An 18,735-nucleotide genomic window follows, 5' to 3' on the forward strand; every position below is an offset into this window, starting at 1 on the left:
CCTGATCCCTGAAGGGTGTGGTAGGAACCTTGGGCACATAGCCCGGTCGCGGTCTTAGGATCACGAAAGTGTCTGCCGGACCGAACTCCAGGCAAGCGTCGCTAACAGAGAACGCATGCAGGTCCCCGACCCTCTTGATGGAAGTGAGCGTGATCAGCAGGGCGGTCTTGAGAGAGAGAGGGCCCTGAGTCTAACTGAGTCAAGCGGCTCGAAGGGGGGTCTCTGGAGTCCCGTAAGGACGACCGAGATCCCAGGAGGGGAACAGGTTAGGCCGGGAGGGAGCTATCCTCCGGGCACCTTTTAGGAACCTGACGATTAAGTCGTGCTTACCAAGAGACTTTCCGTCTACCATGTCATGGTGGGTCGCGATAGCGGCGACATACACCTTGAGGGTGGAGGGGGACAGCCTCCTCTCCAGCCTCTCCTGAAGAAACACGAGCACTGACCTAACTGCGCACTTCTGCGGGTCTTCGGCTCGGGAAGAACACCAGTCCATGAACAGACGCCACTTTAGGGCGTCAAGATGCCTGGTAGAGGGGCTCTGGCTTGGCTGATTGTATCTACGACGGTAGATGGTAGACCGGCTAGATCTTCCGCATCCCGTCCAGGGGCCAGACGTGGAGGTTCCAGAGGTCTGGGTGCGGGTGCCAGAGCATGCCCCATCCCTGAGGAAGAAGGTCCTTCCTCAGGGGAATTCGCCAGGGAGGGGCTGCCGTGAGGAGCGTGAGGTCCGAAAACCAAGTCCTGGTAGGCCAATAGGGGGCTACCAGAATGACTTGCTCCTCGTCCTCCCTGACCTTGCATAGCACCTGTGCAAGAAGGCTCACTGGGGGAAATGCATACTTGCGCAGCCCCGCGGGCCAGCTGTGTGCCAGCGCATCTTCCCCGAGGGGAGCCTCTGTCCGGGCATACCAGAGCGGGCAGTGGGAGGTTTCTTGGGAGGCAAACAGGTCTACCTGAGCCTTGCCGAACCGGTCCCAAATCAGCTGGACCGACTGGGGTGGAGCCTCCACTCCCCGCCAGGCAAGCTTTGTCTTGACAGCGCGTCCACTATCACATTGAGGTTGCCGGGGATGTGAGTGGCACGCAGTGACTCCAGTCGCTGCTGACTCCAAAGGAGGAGACGACGGGCGAGCTGTGACATGTGGGGGGAGCGTACTCTGCCTTGGCGGTTTATGTAGGCTACAACCGTGGTGCTGTCTGTCCTGACTAGGACGTGTTTGTTCCGAGTTAACGGGAGAAACATCTGCAGGGCCAGACAAACAGCCAGCAGCTCTAGGCAGTTGATGTGCCAGCGCAGCGGGCCTCGGTTCCACCGGCCTGCGGCTGCGTGCCCGTTGCACACGGCGCCCCAACCCAATTTGGAAGCGTCGGTTGTGACCAGAACGCGTCGGGACACCTGCTGCAAGGGTACACCTGCCCTTAGAAAGCAGAGGTCTGTCCAGGGTTTGAAGGTTTAGCGGCAGGCAGAAGTAACTTTACGCTAGCGTGTCGCGGCGCCATGCTCGCTCTCGGGACTCGAGTCCGAGCCAGTGCTGAAGTGGTCTCATATGCATCAACCCCAGCGGCGCGAGGATGCCATATGCCCCAGGAGCTGTTGGAAACGCTTTAGCGGGACCACGGCACCTGGCTTGAAGGAAGCGAGGCATTTCAGCACTGACTGAGCACGCCGTTGAGAGCGCTGTCATTGAGACTGAGTCTAACTCCAGACTGAAAAGAGATGCTCTGGACCGGGGAGAGCTTGCTCTTTTCCCGGTTGACCTGAAGCCCTAAACGGCTGAGGTGCCTGAGCACCTGGTCTCTGTGTGCGCATAGTAACTCTCGAGAGTGAGCCAGTATGAGCCAGTCGTCGAGGTAATTTAGTATGCGTATGCCGGCTACTCTGAGCGGGGCAAGAGCTGCCTCTGCGACTTTCGTGAAGACGCGAGGGGACAGAGACAGGCCGAAGGGGAGGACTTTGTACTGATACGCCTGGCCATCAAACGCGAACCGTAGGAAGGGTCGATGTCGAGGGCAAATTGAGACGTGGAAGTACGCGTCCTTCAGGTCTACCGCTGCGAACCAATCTAGATGCCGGATGCCAGATAGAATTTGTTTCTGGGTGAGCATTTTGAACGGGAGTTTGGACAAGGTCCGATTGAGAACTCGCAGGTCCAAGATCGGTCGTAAGCCGCCGCCTTTCTTGGGTACAACAAAGTAAGGGCTGTAGACGCCCTTCTTCGTTTCGGTTGGAGGGACAGGCTCTATCGTGTCCTTTAATAGAAGGGAGGCGATTTCTTCGCGCAGGGAATGGGCATGTTGGCCGTGTACTGCAGAAAAATGTACACCCACGAAGGGGGGCGGAGACCTGGCAAACTGAATTGCGTAACCGAGTCGAATGGTCCGGTGCAGCCAGCGTGACGGGTTAGGCAGTGAAAGCCATGCCTCTAAGCTCCGTGCTAGGGGCACCAAGGGGACGAAGTTTTTGGATGTACCCGGCGGGCTTCGCGAGCGGTGCGGAACAGGTAACGCGGCGTCGGGAGGCAACGTGGCGTCCCGAGGCTCCGGTGCTGAGAATAAACTCAAAGCACTTACCTTGTTCGCAGCACCCGGCAGGGGCGGGTTCGTGACTGAGGAGGAGGTCTGATGCTGGCATCCTCTGGACTCGCCTGAACCGGCCGGCCGGATAACAGTCGTGGAGGCTGAAGGCGGGACACCACGCCCATGGAGCTGGGACTGTTGAGGCCTGAAAGCAGGGTGCCGTGAGAACGGCATTTGCGGGCCAGGTGACCCCAGAGACAACAAGGAAATAGCTCTATAGAGTGTAACGAATTTAACAAAAATTCTCCTCCCGGCCCTCCACCGGGAACGGAGTGGTCTTACCAGCTCGGAGCTAACGCCTCGGCCTCTGGGTCTGTCATCTCAGGAGCTCTGGGAGCCTTCTGGGTCCTCAAGGGGTCTGTGAGACGATGGGCATCCAACTTCTGCGGGGGCTCAACACTGGGGCTGAGAGCTGGGCCCACTCACTTGTTAGTTGAGGCGGAGCACCACTTTCTTTCTTTCTTGAAAGCTGCAGGAGGACGCCCTCGGCGAGCAGACAGGGCATGGCCCCTGGCGCAGGTTTGCGGCAGGGCAGGATGCTTTTTTGCTTGAAAATAGCCTTCGCTCTGTTTCTTCACCACTGAGGACTGCTGGGCGAAGTCGTCAAGTGGTGTCGCCGAATGGACGGAGCTGGGAGACGGGGCGTTTGAGAAAGCGTGCTTTGTCTGCCTCCCGTACTGCCTGTCCATCGCTGCGCTTCTGGACCACGGAGTGGCCATCGCCTGTTCGAGTGCAGTTCCTGCAGCATGTCAAGAACAGGACTACCCAAGTGCAGATTTTGAAGTGCTCTGGCCCGGTGGACTTGCAGGAGGGGGCCATGGCGTGCAGGGGGGAGCGGTCTGGGACCGTTCTACCACCGAGGGTAGCGAGGCGGAGGAGCAAGGAAGCTGGGCTTGCTCAGCTCGTCATGCATGTCCGGAAGGAATCAAGGGGCGCGGCTGTGAGCGGCGCACATGCCCGCGGAACCAATTAAGCCCGGGAAGCATAGCGGACCTTCTTAGCGCCAGGCTCAGACTGGGCGGAGACCCGAAGGTGGCGGCCCAGGCGAGTTATCCGCATCCGACGCCTCTTATGCTCTCCGATGCAGCGTTGATGTCATCATCCAATGCTGGGGAGCTCGAGGGACCGGACGGTAGGCCGTTAAGCGGACCGCACTAATCCCGAGCTCGAGGGAAGCAGGCAAGCGTGCCGGGAAGCGGGAGGTTTTCGGGGATTTACCCGGCAAAGCGTCCCGTTATTCTCCCCAGATCGTTCTCCATCGCCACGGCGCCTGCCTCAATCCCGTAGGAAGGAGGCGAGGCGCTGGGTGCGGCTGAGATGGCCTCTCTCACTACAAGAGAAAGCAGAGATCGTAACGCTGCCGCGGCTATGTTCTCACAATGAAAACATAACCCATTGGAGAGAATGCTCATCCCGAGCTCGTACAGAAACAAGCAAGCGTGCCGGGAGGCGGGGGGTTTCGAGGGGTTCACCCAGCGAAACGGAGCCCGTCATTGTCCCCAGATCGCTTTCATCGCCATGGCGCCTGCCTCAATCCCGTGGGAAGGAGGCGAGGTGCGGGCGGCTGAAGCGGCTTTCTCACTACAAGAGAAAGCCTACGACCGCAATGCTGTCATGGCTATGTTCTCGCACTGAAAACATAGACCATTCATAAAAACGCTGCCTGCGTGTGATCGCAACCCAGGAATGCAAGGCAGTTTTTATGACCGTCAGAGGTGGGGAGACATCAACCACATCCAGAAACTACACGGGCAGAAATATCGTCTTTAAAAGGACGCGTCCTGAGAAGGACGTTCAATGCCGCTGTGTTTTGCTCTTTAGAGCGAAATTAGAATAACTCTTTCGAGTTGTCTGCGCTGTCGAAGCGCCCAGGGGCAAGAATGCACAGCCGTACAGGAAGGAGAAAGCCGCTGTTATGCGCCGTCAGATCCAACAGCATGCAGAGCGTCAGAGGATTAACCAGGAACTTGGTGTGTAACTCGCAGCAGAGTTCATGCACGACCATCGGCTCGAAGAAATTTTCTGAATGAACTCCCGTGATTTGCGCCGCTTAAATACCCGTATGTCCGGGGGCGGGACATGCAAATACTGGTTGCCAACTCTCATTGGCCTTTTTTCATAGTCCAGAGGTGAATATCGGCACTCGAGAGACCCCTAGTGTCGCTTCTCTGACACAACGTGGAGAGAGCGACAGAAGGGGAACAGTTATTTCACATGTACTGCATGCAATCAAACCACATAAAGATATATAATGTAGTCATAAAGGCTATTACTACATACATCACTACAAAACATTATGTGTCAAAACAAACTTTGATATTGGCTTGACAAAGCCTTGCCTGAAAATTAATTTTGAAGGGTTTACAGGTAGAATGGATGGACGGATGGACTGACAGATAGATGGATGGATGAAAGGATGGATGGATAAATGGACAGACTTGCAGATGGATGGATGGATGGATAGACGGACGGACTGGTAGACAAATGGAAGGATGGATGGATGGACAGACGAACTGACAGACAGCGAGATGGATGGATGGACAGATGAAAGGATGGATGGATGGACTGGAGGGATGAATTAATAGATTCGATTTATGGATGGATAGATGGCTGGACGGACAGACTGACAGATGGATGGATGAAAGTATGGATGGATGGATAGTAGGATGGATGGACTGACAAACGATAAGGATAAAAAGGTGGATGGAAAAGGATAAAAAGGGGGATGATGGATGGACAGATGTATGGACGATGGACAGACGGATGGATGGAAGGACTGACAGATGGATGGATGGACAGAAAGATGAATGATGGATGAAAGGATGGATGGATGGATAGATTGATGAAAGGATGGATGGATGGATAATGATAATGAAGATCTGTGAAAAGGATGTTTGCTGGGTCTTCCTGAATAAAAAGACATGGAAAGCACAGGGCCCAGACGGTGTTTGGGCCAACTTCTAAAATCCTGTACGAACCAGCTGGCCCCCATTTTCACACAGATCTTCAACAGATCACTGGTGCAGTGTGAAGTTCCCTATTGCTTCAACAGTCCACCATCATCTCTGTCCCAAAGAAACCCAAAATCACAGGATTTAATGACTACAGAACTGTCGATCTGATGTCTGTGGTCATTAAGTCATTTGAGAGACTGGTGTTTGGTACCTAAAGGACATCACTGGACACTTTCTGGATCCCCTTCAATTTGCTTATTGAGCAAACAGGTCTGTGATTATGCAGTCAACATGGGATTGCATCATATCCTGCAAAATCTGGACAGACCAGGGACATATGCAAGGATCCTTTTTGTGGAAAATATGTAGAAAAGGATATTACAGTAGATAGACATGCACCATGTATAACAAATACAATGCAGAGTGTGAAATATATATACAGTACAAGATTAATTGTTGCCAACAAGTGAGCTGATTGTAGTCTTTTTAAAATGTAGTCTTTTTAAATGTTTAAAGCACAGGAAGTTTGAAATAATGTACAGATGTTGCTCTTATGGAAATAAATTGGTACTCAACTGATCACAATGTATAGTCAGGACATTAATAACATGAAAAATCTCTATTACAATTTGAAAAACGACTTTAACTACTTCAGAGATTTCTCATCAAAAATCCTCCACGTGCAGCAATGACAGATTTGCAGATTCTTGGCATTCTAGCTGTCAGTTTGTCCAGATACTCAGGTGACATTTCACCCCACACTTCCTGTAGTACTTGCCATAGATGACTTGTTGGGCACTTTACAGTCTAGCTGATCCCACAAAAGCTCAATGGGTTTATGATCCATAACACTCTTTTCCAATTATCTGTTGTTCAATGTCTGTTTCTTTGCCAACTCTTACCTTTTCTTTTTGTTTTTCTGTTTCAAAAGTGGCTTTTTCTTAGCACTTCCCATATGGGAGACCACAGGGAGATGGCACTGTATGCTTCTTTATCTCTTTAAACTGGCATGTTATCTGACAACACAAAAGCTTTGATAGCAGGGAAGTTTGGCAGTCTGGGAAGTGATGATGTTCACTTTGCTGTTGTTAGTATTATCTGCCATGCACACACAACCAAACGCACACCCTCTTCCTTTGTTTGTACTTGCACTTTTCTTTTTGCTTTTTTCTGTTTTATTATTGTTTCCTTTGTTGTTTTGATTGATTGTCTCAATTTATGGGAAATATGTCTTTGTTTGAAAGTGGCTTAGTGATTAATGCCTGTGCTTAGGACATGGTGAGCTTTGGTGCTCATGTAGGAGATGCCAGATCAAATTTGATCTGTGTTTTGACCAAATCCCAGTCTCTTTCATTCTGGCCTTTGCTGTCTAAGAAATAAGGAGAAGTTGCAAAAAGCCTTTATTTTGTGAACCTACGATAAGGTCAGACAGAATCTGCAGACTTTACCTTTTACTGTGCTGATTGTGTCTGTAAATCTGTGGAATTCTGCAAAATGGATTTATATATGGTAAAATAAACATACTTGAGGACTACACCTTTATTTTTCAAGAATGTACTGAACTCACAAGTCATTTCTTTTCACTTTCTCAGGTTCTATCAGTAGTGAGTCATCACATGTGTCTTCCCCAGTGACCAGTCACATTTCTCCGGTCAGTACGCCTAAGCGGGTTGCCCTGGGTACCAGCCTGGGCCCGCCCACAGGCACCACACCTGTTGTCACCATCGCCCCGACTAAAACAGTCAATGGTTTCTGGCGGGATGAAGGACATCAGGTATGACAGTGGACTTTAAAAGGGCAAAAAAATTTTATCCAAACATTTCTTGACTTGTTAATAAAAACATGTCTTTTTTAATACATATGACATCAACAATGCTTCTGTATTCCTTTATGCAGAACACCCCAGAAATATTTACACCATTGTAAGTGTAAATTAAGAACGCACAGATTTCCCAAACCTTTGCCAGCACAGTTAAACCAAACAAGCGCAATGTTAGCTTTGCAACATGCTAACTCAAACTCTTGTAATCAGTTGTAAACCTGTGTACTGTGTAAATCTCCTGTGTGAAATTTTCCCAATTCTTTTGGAACTGTTCACATTTAAGCAACAAATCTTTGCCATCACTGTTAACCAAACTAGCGTGTCGGTAGCTTAACCACATGCTAATGTTGAACTCTATTGTGAGGCTATTTTCTGTGAGAAATCTTCCCAATTCTTTTGCCTTTCAGTTCCTATTTGAGCAACAAAGTTTTGTCTGCACTGTTAAACCTAACAAGCACATTGTTAACATCAGACTGTATTAGAATCAATTGTGAGTCCAATCAGAGACTATTTAGCAGAGATGGGCCACTTTTTTATGTGAATGGAAGAAATAAGAACACCCAATGGTAGGGGGCCTGGATAGCTCAGCGAGTATTGACGCTGAACACCACCCCTGGAGTCACGAGTTCGAATTCAGGGTGTGCTGAGTGTCTCCAGCCAGGTCTCCTAACCAACCAAATTGGCCCGGTTGCTAGGTAGGGTAGAGTCACATGGGGTAACCTCCTCGTGGTCGCAATTAGTGGTTCTCACTCTCAGTGGGGCGCATGATAATTTGTGCATGGATCGCAGAAAATAGCATGAGCCTCCACATGCTATGAGTCTCTGCGATGTCATCCATAGCGAGCCACGTGATAAGATGCGTGGAATGACTGTCTCAAAAGCGGAGGCAACTGAGACTTGTCCTCCGCCACCCGGATTGAGGTAAGTAACCGTGCCACCACGAGGACCTGCTAAGTAGTGGGAATTGGGCACTCCAAATTAGGAGAAAAGGGGATAAAAAAGAAGGAAAAAAAGAAGAAAAAAAGAATGCCCAATGGTTAGTGGATATAGATAGGAAGTCCCATCTTACAGGTAAAAGAGTCAATCACCTTTTAGAAATACACTGTGTCCACAATTATTAGGCAAGTGAGTATTCTGATCTTTTCATGCACATTTTCCAACTCCAAACCATATAAACTTGAATGGTTGATGGATTCAATCATTTTCAGGTGATATATATTTGTGTAATGAGGGAGGGTGTGGCAAAAGTGACTATCACCTTATATCAAGGTGTGCATAATTATTAGGCAGCTTCAATACCTCAGGTAAAATGGTCCAAAAAGAGATTTAACTGGCACTGAAAAGTAAAAATTGTAAAATGCCTTTCAGACAGATGCAACACTCTTGAAATAGCTAAACTATTGAGGCATGACCACCGGACAATCAAACATTTTGTTGCGAATAGTCAACTAGAGCGCAAAAAAAACCGCATGGAGTAGAAAAGGTGCAAATTAACTGCAAATGTCTGGAGAAGAATTAAACGTGAAGCTGCCAGGAACTCATTATCCTCCAGTGCTACCATATTACAGAACTGCAACCTACCTGGAGTGTCCAGAAGTACAGGGTGTCAAGTGCTCAGAGACATGGCCATGGTCAAGAAGGCTGAAACACGGCCACCAACTGAATGTATTCACAAGTTGAAGCATCAAGATTGGGCAAAGAAATCCATGAAGACAGATTTTTCAAAGGTTTTATGGACAGATGAATTGAGAGTGACTCTTGATGCACCAGTGGAGCCCGTGGCTGGATCACTAATGGACACAGGGCACCACTTCGAGTCAGGTACCAGCAAGGTGGAGGAGGGGTACTGGTATGGGCTGCTATCATTAAGGATGAGGTAGTTGGACCTTTTCAAGTTGAAGATGGACTGAAACTCAATTCTCAAATCTATTGCCAGTTTCTGGGTAGTACTTTCTTCAAGCAGTGGTACAGGAAGAAGTCCTCAGCATTCAAGAAGGCCATGATCTTTTTGCAGGACAATACTCCATCACATGCATCCAAGTACTCCACTGCTTGGCTAGCGAGTAAGGGCCTCAAAATGCCCAACTTGGTCCCCTTCCTCACCTGACTTAAATCCCACTGAGAACTTGTGGGCCCTTCTCAAACATGAGATTTAAAGTGAGGGAAGGCAATACACAATTTTGAACAGTATTTGGGAGGCTGTGGTTGCTGCTTCAGAGAAAGTTGACTGTGAGCAGATCAAGAAACTGACAGACTCATGGATGGAAGGCTCATGGCAGTTATTGAAAAGAAGGGTGGCTATATTGGTCACTGGATATTTTTGAAAGGCCAAAAGTTTCATTTAATTGTCATTTTGTGTTACTTATTTGTTGTGCTTACTCTACAAATTGAGAATAAATAATTGAGTTGGGAGTAATTATTTTTGTAATTTAGTTGTCTAATAATTGTGCACACTTATATATATATTCCCCTGAAAAAGACAAAACTCACTTTTCCTTTGTTAAACATTCAGGTTTGTGGTTCAATAGCATTTTGGATTGACTGAGAGCATTGTGTTTGTTCAACAATAAAATTAATTCTAAGAAATACAATTGGCCTAATAATTGTGCTCACAGTGTATACATCACCTGTCAATCAATTCGAGATTGTGTATGCGGATTAGCTAGAAAAGACAGGAAAATTTATATTTTTAGCGTAATCTGAGGTAGAGAAGAGCAATTCATGATACAAGTGTTGTCACATTTTACTGCTGATTTAAAATATGTTCTTAGATTGTAATCTTGAACAACCATTTTGGAGTTTTCTGCCTTTCCCAATTCAAGTAGATAGGAGCTGCACTTGTTTACATAGAAAATAGCTGACCAAAGATGGCCGCCGAGTGAACCGACTTGCTAAAAAAGACTTTGTCCAATCTCCCATGCGCTTCATATGAGTAGAGCAGTTGAGAGTTGCTGCCTATGTAAAGCGCTCCAAATCAGTCACTGAGAAACATTTCTGTTAAGATGCTGTTTTAGAAGTCAGCTGCCTATGTACACAGTAAACTCTGACTTTACTTTTTCCAATCAATACAAAGATTAATATCTCTATCAGATCTCTTATCGCCCTTCAGTACTGATCGAGTGTGTGAGTAGATGTTTGTGTGGTCAGGGGGGATTGATTGCAGGTTTCCTCACCAAAGCGGGAATGGGGTCCTGATGGGGTCACGGGGTTTAAATTGGTCTGGATTAGTGCAAATAGGCTCATCTGTGGGTGTCCTGCACGTCCATTATTTCGGTTACTCTCAGGTGCGACAGCAAGATCCTGCCAAAGAATGTGTTTGTATGGGTTTGTGTATGGGCGGTTTGTTCAGCTCTTGGTCTGTGTGTGACTCTTTATTTAACACTGCAGTTAGAGGACAGAAGGAGGACAATATACACTTTCCCCTGATCAAACTACCCTCTCTCTGTTTACACAAAGAGTCTTCTGTACCTCTGTCCACAGAGAGAGAGGGAGAGACTGAGAGAGAGATACAGAAGATAGTGAAGCCATGGTACCTCTCATCTTTGTTCTTACTTACCCTTATAAAAAATCTGGAGTTCTTGCAATCTAGCCGCAAACTCGCCACTCATACTTTTTTCATGCAAATGAGCATGTGTTTCACAGCAAAGGTTTGCCAGACGTTTGCAGCTCTTCACCAGTAGTGGTGAACCTGCAGCAAACCTTTGGCAAAAATGGACAATTTGCCGCAAGTTTGTCGCAAATTTGCCATGAGCACCAATGGAGTGGTGGTGGTGTAGTGGTCTAAGCACATGGTGTAGTGGTCTAAGCACATAACTGGTAATCTGGTAATCAGAAGGATGCTGGTTCGAGCCCCAGAGCCACCACCATTGTGTCCTTGAGCAAGGCACTTAATTCCAGGTTGCTCCAGGGGGATTGTCCCTGTAATAAGGGCTCTGTAAGTCGCTTTGGATAAAAGCGTCTGCCAAATGCATAAATGAAAATGAGCACAAACTTGCACATGAAGACACACCATAGACGTCTATTGTTTATACTGTATATAAATTATAATTACTTTAGACCCCTATGACAAACCCCAACTCTATTTCCAATTTTTAAATACAATTTTTAAGATCATAGACTTTTATTGTTTTTATACTGAGCTAATGATATTTTCTTTCCACTAACCTTATCCTCGCACAAACAATTTAAAATTTTTATGTTTTCATTAAGACATTATTTAGGATGTATACTACATTAAACTGTTTTCCTCATGGACACTGTTAGTTGGTCACCACAATGTATGTGATTTCAGGTTTTATTATCCTTGTGGGGACATCTGGGTCTCCAATGTTGGCAAAACCTGACATGACCAGTCAGTTTTAGCTCAATGCTGGGGTCAATTTAGTCCCAAACAATAGCTAGTTAACCCATACACACTTGCAGTTCCATCCACATGCTGTATCTACAGCACCTATTTGTACAGTAAATGTATGTTTATTGTTTGGAAAGCCAAGACACATCAGTCCATTTACGTATTTTCACTTTGCCCACCATTATGTAACACCTTCTACACAAAATCATTATGGCAACAGCATATGTGATGTCTGCTCAGTATTAATTGATGCAATTTTGCTGTGAAGTGACAGTTTTCTAGATACAGCTATGAATTGCATTTAATGATTTTCAAAAAAAAATTAAGTATGTGGTATATAAGTCTAGTTTAAGTCTAGTTTTGCAGAGGGGAAGGGGGTCTGATTTCTTTCTGTAGGCTGTTTTTTTTTTTTTTTTTTTCTGTATTTTTAAATCATCCATTGTAAACATTCCCTATGTATATATCCAGTTTTGGCCTTTCTCAAAAGCTCCAAATTAGCTTTGCATACAAATATAATTTTCGTCTGTGTAAGAATTTATTTTAAAAAAATGCATGCAAAAATGAATAAAATGTATAACGCTAGCAAAGTCATTGCAAGATCCAAGCTTGTTATTGTACATGCAAAATGTCAACATGATGCCACTAACAGTCTTTCCCTTTCAGGCCGATGCAGGGTTGAGAGGGTCCAGTCAAGAGTGTTTGCATTCAGATCGCCCTCTACCAGCTCAGGAGAAGACCTCCCTCACTCTCCCACAATTCCTTGGGGCGGCCCACCCTTTCAGCTTGACCCAGAGTGCTCTAATGCAAGACCCTCGTCTTCAAACTCAGTGAGTATTACTGTAAATAGCACACAAACACTCACTTGCTACAACTGTCTGCAACTTTTTTGGCATATGTTCCCACACAGCTCCATTAATAAAGATCAAGTATGACTTAATTGACATTGAACCAGAAATGCGCTAATATTAATTCATATTAAAGTGCATATCACGTAGCATTATCATTGATTTCATAAAAAGGCCATCATACATAGTTTACTTGATATTATTCAGTTGAGTCAATGATTGAACACTCGCTCAGATCATAAAAGACACTTATTTGTCGCCACCTACTGGAGTATATTTGCAATCTCCAGAAATGTTCACTGAATGAATAAAATGAAAATGAAATCCCCCACCACTTATTTATCTTGTCTAGTTTTGCATTGCCAGTTTGTGTTTACTCATTTTCATGTTTTTGATTCTCTCTCAGCCTGTCTCGGCAGGTACCTCACATGCTGCTAGCAGGGGCTCAGGAGGCGTATCTGCATGATGGGTTTCGTCCGTACGTGTCCTCTGAGGAGTTACGAATGCCTTTACTTCCTTTCGGGCTCAGCCCAGGAGCTGCAGCGGATGCTCTTGTATACCTCCAGTCAGGAAACCTGCCCTACCACTCTCTGGCTTCATACAGGTATACAAATGCATATGTTATGCATTCATGTGTTATGAATTAAGTCAAAAGAGCAAGACAATTCTTGTTTTCCATGATATTTCCTATATCTATATCCCTTTAACGCTGTTTTTTTAAATAGATTTTTATAGTAAACCTCTCTTGGTTTGACCAGCTTTCCCTCTGCTGATGTTTGTCCTTTCACTCTGTATTACATACACAGAATGTTTCTTTGTGTGAATGAATGGGGGCTGAGAGAGCCGAGACAGAAATAGGCTGTAATGTTCATTTCAGAAGGTTTGAGAGTAAAGGTTAATGAATGACTGAGTTATTTATAAAGGCACTCATTAACTGCTGCTCTCTCTCTGTTTTCTATGGACCAGGATGGAAGACTACTACAGTCTGTCTGCCCACCGCTCACCTTACTATCAGCGTCCAGAAGGGGGCACCCTACCATCCCTCCACCGCTCTGCTGTTCACCTGCCCATGCCGAGCGCCTTTTACCCCACCGACATCGCACACCAGTCACTGTCAGCTCTGCACTCTGAGAGGTACAGACACAAACACTAAAATCATAATGTATGTCTTACATGTAATGAGTAATTACAGTGCTTGCAGGGCAGCATTCTATTGACATTCCTCAAAATATAGTTTTTATTTCCTACTCCATCATTTTCTGCAGTTTTTTCAGTCGGAACTTCTTAACATACAGACTCCAATAATCACATATTATGAGAAATATATGTCTAAATGGTCTCAAATCTATTTTCATTTTTATTTACACTAAGCTTAAAGAATATTATGGGTTCAAGGCAAGTTAAGCTCAATTGACAGCGTTTGTGGCATAATGTTGATTAACACAAAGTATTTCGACTCACCCCTTCATTTCTTTAAAAAAAAGCAAAAATCAAGGTTAAAATTAGTCACACACAATGAAAATGAATGGGGTACATTTTTTGGAGGGCTTAAAAGCAGAAATGTGAAGCTTACACTGGCAGCCAAAAGTTTGGAATAATGTTCAGATTTTGCTGTTTCAGGAGGAAATTGGTACTTTAATTCACCAAAGTGGCATTCAACTGATCATAAAGTATATTGAGGACACTACTGATGTAAAAAAAACCATCACTATTTGAAAAAGTAGTTATTGATAAAATCTAGACAGGCCCCTTTTCACTCCAACACCTTATCCTTGAGTAATCATGCTAACTTGATAATTTGGTACTAGAAAATCACTTTATGAAGCTTAACATTGTCTTTGTGTTTGTTTTTGAGTTGCCAGAGTATGCAATAGACTGGCATGTCTAAAGGTCAATATTAGGTCAAAAACTGCAAAAAAGAAGCAGCTTTCTCTAGAAACTCGTCAGTCAATCAATGTTTTGAGGAATGAAAGCTATACAATGCTTGCAAAGATTTCATACAAAGGTGTACAGTACAGTCTTCAAAGACAAAGGACAACTGGCTCTAACAACGACAGAAAGAGATGTGGAAGGCAGATGTACAACTAAACAAGAGGATAAGTACATCAGAGTCTCTAGTTTGAGAAATAGACACCTCACATGTCCTCAGCTGACAGCTTCATTGAATTCTACCCGCTCAACACCAGTTTCATGTACAACAGTAAAGAGAAGACTCGGTGGTGCAGCTTTATGGGAAGAATTACAAAGAAAAAGCCACTTTTGAATCAGAAAAACAAAAAGAAAAAGAAAGAGTGGGCAAAGAAACACAGACATTGAACAACAGATAAATGGAAAAGAGTGTTATGGATCTTAACCCCATTGAGCTTTTGTGGGATCAGCTAGACTGTAAGATGTGTGAGAAGACAAGACTCTATGGCATCTATGGCAAGCGCTACAGGAAGTGTGGGGTGAAATGGAGTATCTGGACAAACTGACATCTTTAATGCCAAAAATCTGCAAATCTGTCATTGCTGCACGTGGAGGATTTTTTGATGAGAAATCTTTGAAGTAGTTTAAGTCGTTTTTCAAATTCTAATAGTAATTTTTCATGTTATTAATGTCCTGACTATACATTGTGATCAGTTGAATACCACATTGGTGAATAAAAGTACCAATTTCTTTCCTTAAGAGCAAAAATCTGTACATTATTCCAAACTTTTGGCCACTAGTGTATAATTTTATAAAAACACTTACATTAATTCTTCTGTTACAAATTATGTAATATTTGAGCTGTAAAGTTGTTTAAAACATAATTTCTACTGTCATTTTATGGTTTGTTGACATTACATCATCATGACAATGGAGTTGTAAAATTGGCTATAACGTTATAACAGAAATTAAAAGTACACTAAAATTATGTTTACTACGCATTTTGTTTACATCTTGTGGCTATACTTTTTAATGTTTACAGTTTGACCTCATTCACTTGCCTCACTGTAACCCAGATTTTTTTATATTTTCCTTTGTTTTCTCCCCTTTTCGGAATGCCCAATTCCCAATGCGTCCTAGTGGTGGCGTAGTGACTCGCCTCAATCCAGGTGGTGGAGGATGAATCTCAGTTGCTTCCACATCTGAGACGTCAATCCGCACATTTTATCATGTGGCTTGTTGAGTGTGTTACCGTGGAGACGTAGCATGTGTGGAGGCTTCACGTTATTCTCCGCAGTATCCACGCACAACTCACCCCACCGAGAGCGAGAACCACATTATAGCAACCACAAGAAGGTTACACCATGTAACTCTACCCTCCCTAGCAACCGGGCCAATTTGGTTGCTTAGGAAACCTGACTGGAGTCACTCAGCACGCCCTGGATTCAAACTCTAAACTCCAGGGGTGGTAGTCAGCATCTTTACTTGCTGAGCTACCCAGGCCCCCAAGATTTCTGCTTTTTTTATAGAAAAGGAGGAACGAGTGTAAATTAATTTTTGTGGTAATCAATATTATGCCACAAATGCTGTTATATTGGAATATTACTTTAAATGCATTTCTATATCTTTCTCATTTGGGAATGAGTGCAGCACTTATTATTAGACTCATTATTGGAGAAGACTTAACCGATGTATATATATATATATATATATATATATATATATATATATATATATATATATATATATATATATATATATATATATATATATATATATATATATATATACATATACTGATTATCATCTATAAAATGATTGTACATATAGCGCATAAAGTTAGTGTTAGACTTATATGACACTGAACCCACATGATTTACTGTTTCTCGCACGGACTCACTGGGTCTCTCTCAGTGGTTTTCCACTGATCTGATCGCATTCCAAATGTGATATTGTGATGTGCCGCAATATATTGAATCGTGACATATGTATCATGTTACGTATCTTGAGGTAGGTGGCGATACCCAGTCCTACATATAGTGCATGCCCATATGCACGTGTCACCTTCACGCACTCAAACAGACACTCGCTGTCTTCCCCAAACACTGTACCAAACATCATCAACACTCCCCTGTGTTCCTGCTGCCTCTAGCTGAGTGTATTCTTCATGTTCCTGCTGAGAGTGTTGCATCTCACACCATTTCTCTGTGTATGTGTGTTTCGACCCTCCACAGGCTGCAGATGGAAGAGAAACTTCGCCAGCAGGGGCGGGAAAGAGAACGAGAGAAAGAGAGGACACGTGAAATTGAACGAGAGAGTAAGTGGGAACAAGAGGTGCACATGGAGAAAGAGCGAGAGCAGGAGAGTGACATTAAGAAAGAGCGGGTGAGAGAGATCCAGGCGGTCAAAGTGATGGAGAAACGCCATCTGAGCCACGAGCCCACCGTAAACCAACACTTGATCTCCCACACTAACTCACAATCATTTACACACCGGCAGCTAATGAAGGACAGAGCCAAGCTGGAGGACAGACTTGCTACTAACAGACCGGGTATGAGAAACTAGGGGTGAGAATCTCCCCGACAATATATAACACAATATAATCGAAATACACCGAAACTAAAATTCTGTCATTATTTACTCACCCTTATGCTGTTCCTAATCTGTATGACTTTTTTCTTTCATGGAACACACAAGGAACATTTTAGTAGAATATCCTTGCTGCTCTTTTCCATATAATGACACTGAGTGGAGACTGGAGCTACAAATGACATAAGAGCTCAAAATTACTTAACGGCACCATGAAAGCCTGATAAAATGTACAATTTGTGCTTTATATTCCAACTCTTCTGAAAACATTTGATAGCTTTGTGTGAAGAACAGACCAAAATGTGTGCAGAAAGAAAGTCATGCAGGTATGGAACTGCATGGGGGTGATTAAATAATGACAGAATTTTAATTTTTGGGTGAACTAGTCTTTTAACATGAATTCAACAATTTGCTATTTGCACTTTAATATTAACGTCAAATAAAATAATAATTGCAATTAAATCAGTGATACTTTGAGTCATTTTTAGGGCAGAACTCGTCAATTACTTTCTTGCGGGGGCCAAATTATCCAAATGAAAATTTGAGAGGGGCCAAAATGTTTTCCATATTTATCTAAGCTAGCACTTTCATTGTAAGTAACACGTTAACATGAAAAACAAAACTAAACACCATTAATAGTGTTTTTTTACATGAAAATAGTTTATATAAAAAGTGTATATCTTTGGTCATGTGACTAGCCACCATTTCTTTAAAGATGTTAAATTTTCTCATCATTTACTCACCCTCATGCTATCCCAGATGTGTATGACTTTCTTTCTTCAGCAGAACACAAACAGTTTTTAAGAAAAATATCTCAGCTCTGTAGGTCCTCACAATGCAAGTGAATGGTGATCAGACCTTTGTAGCTCCAAACATCACATAAAGGTAACATAAAAGTAATCCAAAAGACTCCATAAATGGTTTAATCCATTTCTTCAGAATCAATATATTACGTGTGTGGCAGGGCGGGGCCGGGTCGTGATCATACACACCCGGTCCCGTATCAGGCTAATCAAGCCTCTGAGGTTTAGAGGTCGACTGCAGAGTATCGTGCGGGAGAGAGAGATCGTTTACGGACATGTCCGTCATGTGTGTGTTTATGTTGTCTTTTAAGTTTACTATTAGTTTATTATTACTTTTAAGGTATCCATTGATACCTTTACACTGGTGCCGAGGCCCGGAAAGGAGGAGGCGAGAACTGGCTTGACGATATAAATCATATTTTAATAGTCAACTTAAAAGACAACATAAACATATACATGACGGACATGTCTGTAAACGATCTCTCTCCCGCACGACCCTCTTCAGTCGACCTTTATACCTCAGAGGCTTGATTAGCCTAATACGGGACCGGGTGTGTATGATCACGAACCGGCCCTGCCCTCCGCCCTGCCACAGTGTGGTTAAGAAACAGAACAATATTTAAGAACTTTTTTACTCTAAATCTCCACTTTATCGTTCACGTTCAGACTAAACAGGCACCACATGTGACTTTCAGATGTAAAAGTGAAAGTAGAGATTTATAGTTTCTCACCCACAACTATTATATCGCTTCTTAAGATTTGGATTTAAACACTGGAGTTCAAATTAATGTGATTTTTGAAGCTACAAAGGTCTGATCACCATTCACTTGCATTTTATGGACCTACAGAGCTGAGATATTTTTCTTAAAATCATCATTTGTGT

The 18,735-nt window shown here is 44.2% G+C and overlaps 1 protein-coding gene across 2 annotated transcripts in view; it reads left to right on the plus strand.

The window, feature by feature from the left end:
- LOC127640309 (genetic suppressor element 1-like) overlaps positions 1-18,735 on the plus strand; it is a 74,543-nt gene that overhangs the window by 41,940 nt on the left and 13,868 nt on the right. For both annotated transcript variants that reach the window (XM_052122773.1, XM_052122775.1), the window contains exons 3-7: positions 7,127-7,308; positions 12,371-12,534; positions 12,959-13,156; positions 13,519-13,686; positions 16,695-17,011. In XM_052122773.1, the coding sequence (XP_051978733.1) occupies positions 7,127-7,308; positions 12,371-12,534; positions 12,959-13,156; positions 13,519-13,686; positions 16,695-17,011 (1,029 nt within the window). The remainder of the gene's footprint in view (positions 1-7,126; positions 7,309-12,370; positions 12,535-12,958; positions 13,157-13,518; positions 13,687-16,694; positions 17,012-18,735) is intronic.

This window comes from Xyrauchen texanus, chromosome 49 (genome assembly GCF_025860055.1).
Source record: "Xyrauchen texanus isolate HMW12.3.18 chromosome 49, RBS_HiC_50CHRs, whole genome shotgun sequence".
Classification (NCBI taxonomy): Eukaryota; Metazoa; Chordata; class Actinopteri; order Cypriniformes; family Catostomidae; genus Xyrauchen; species Xyrauchen texanus.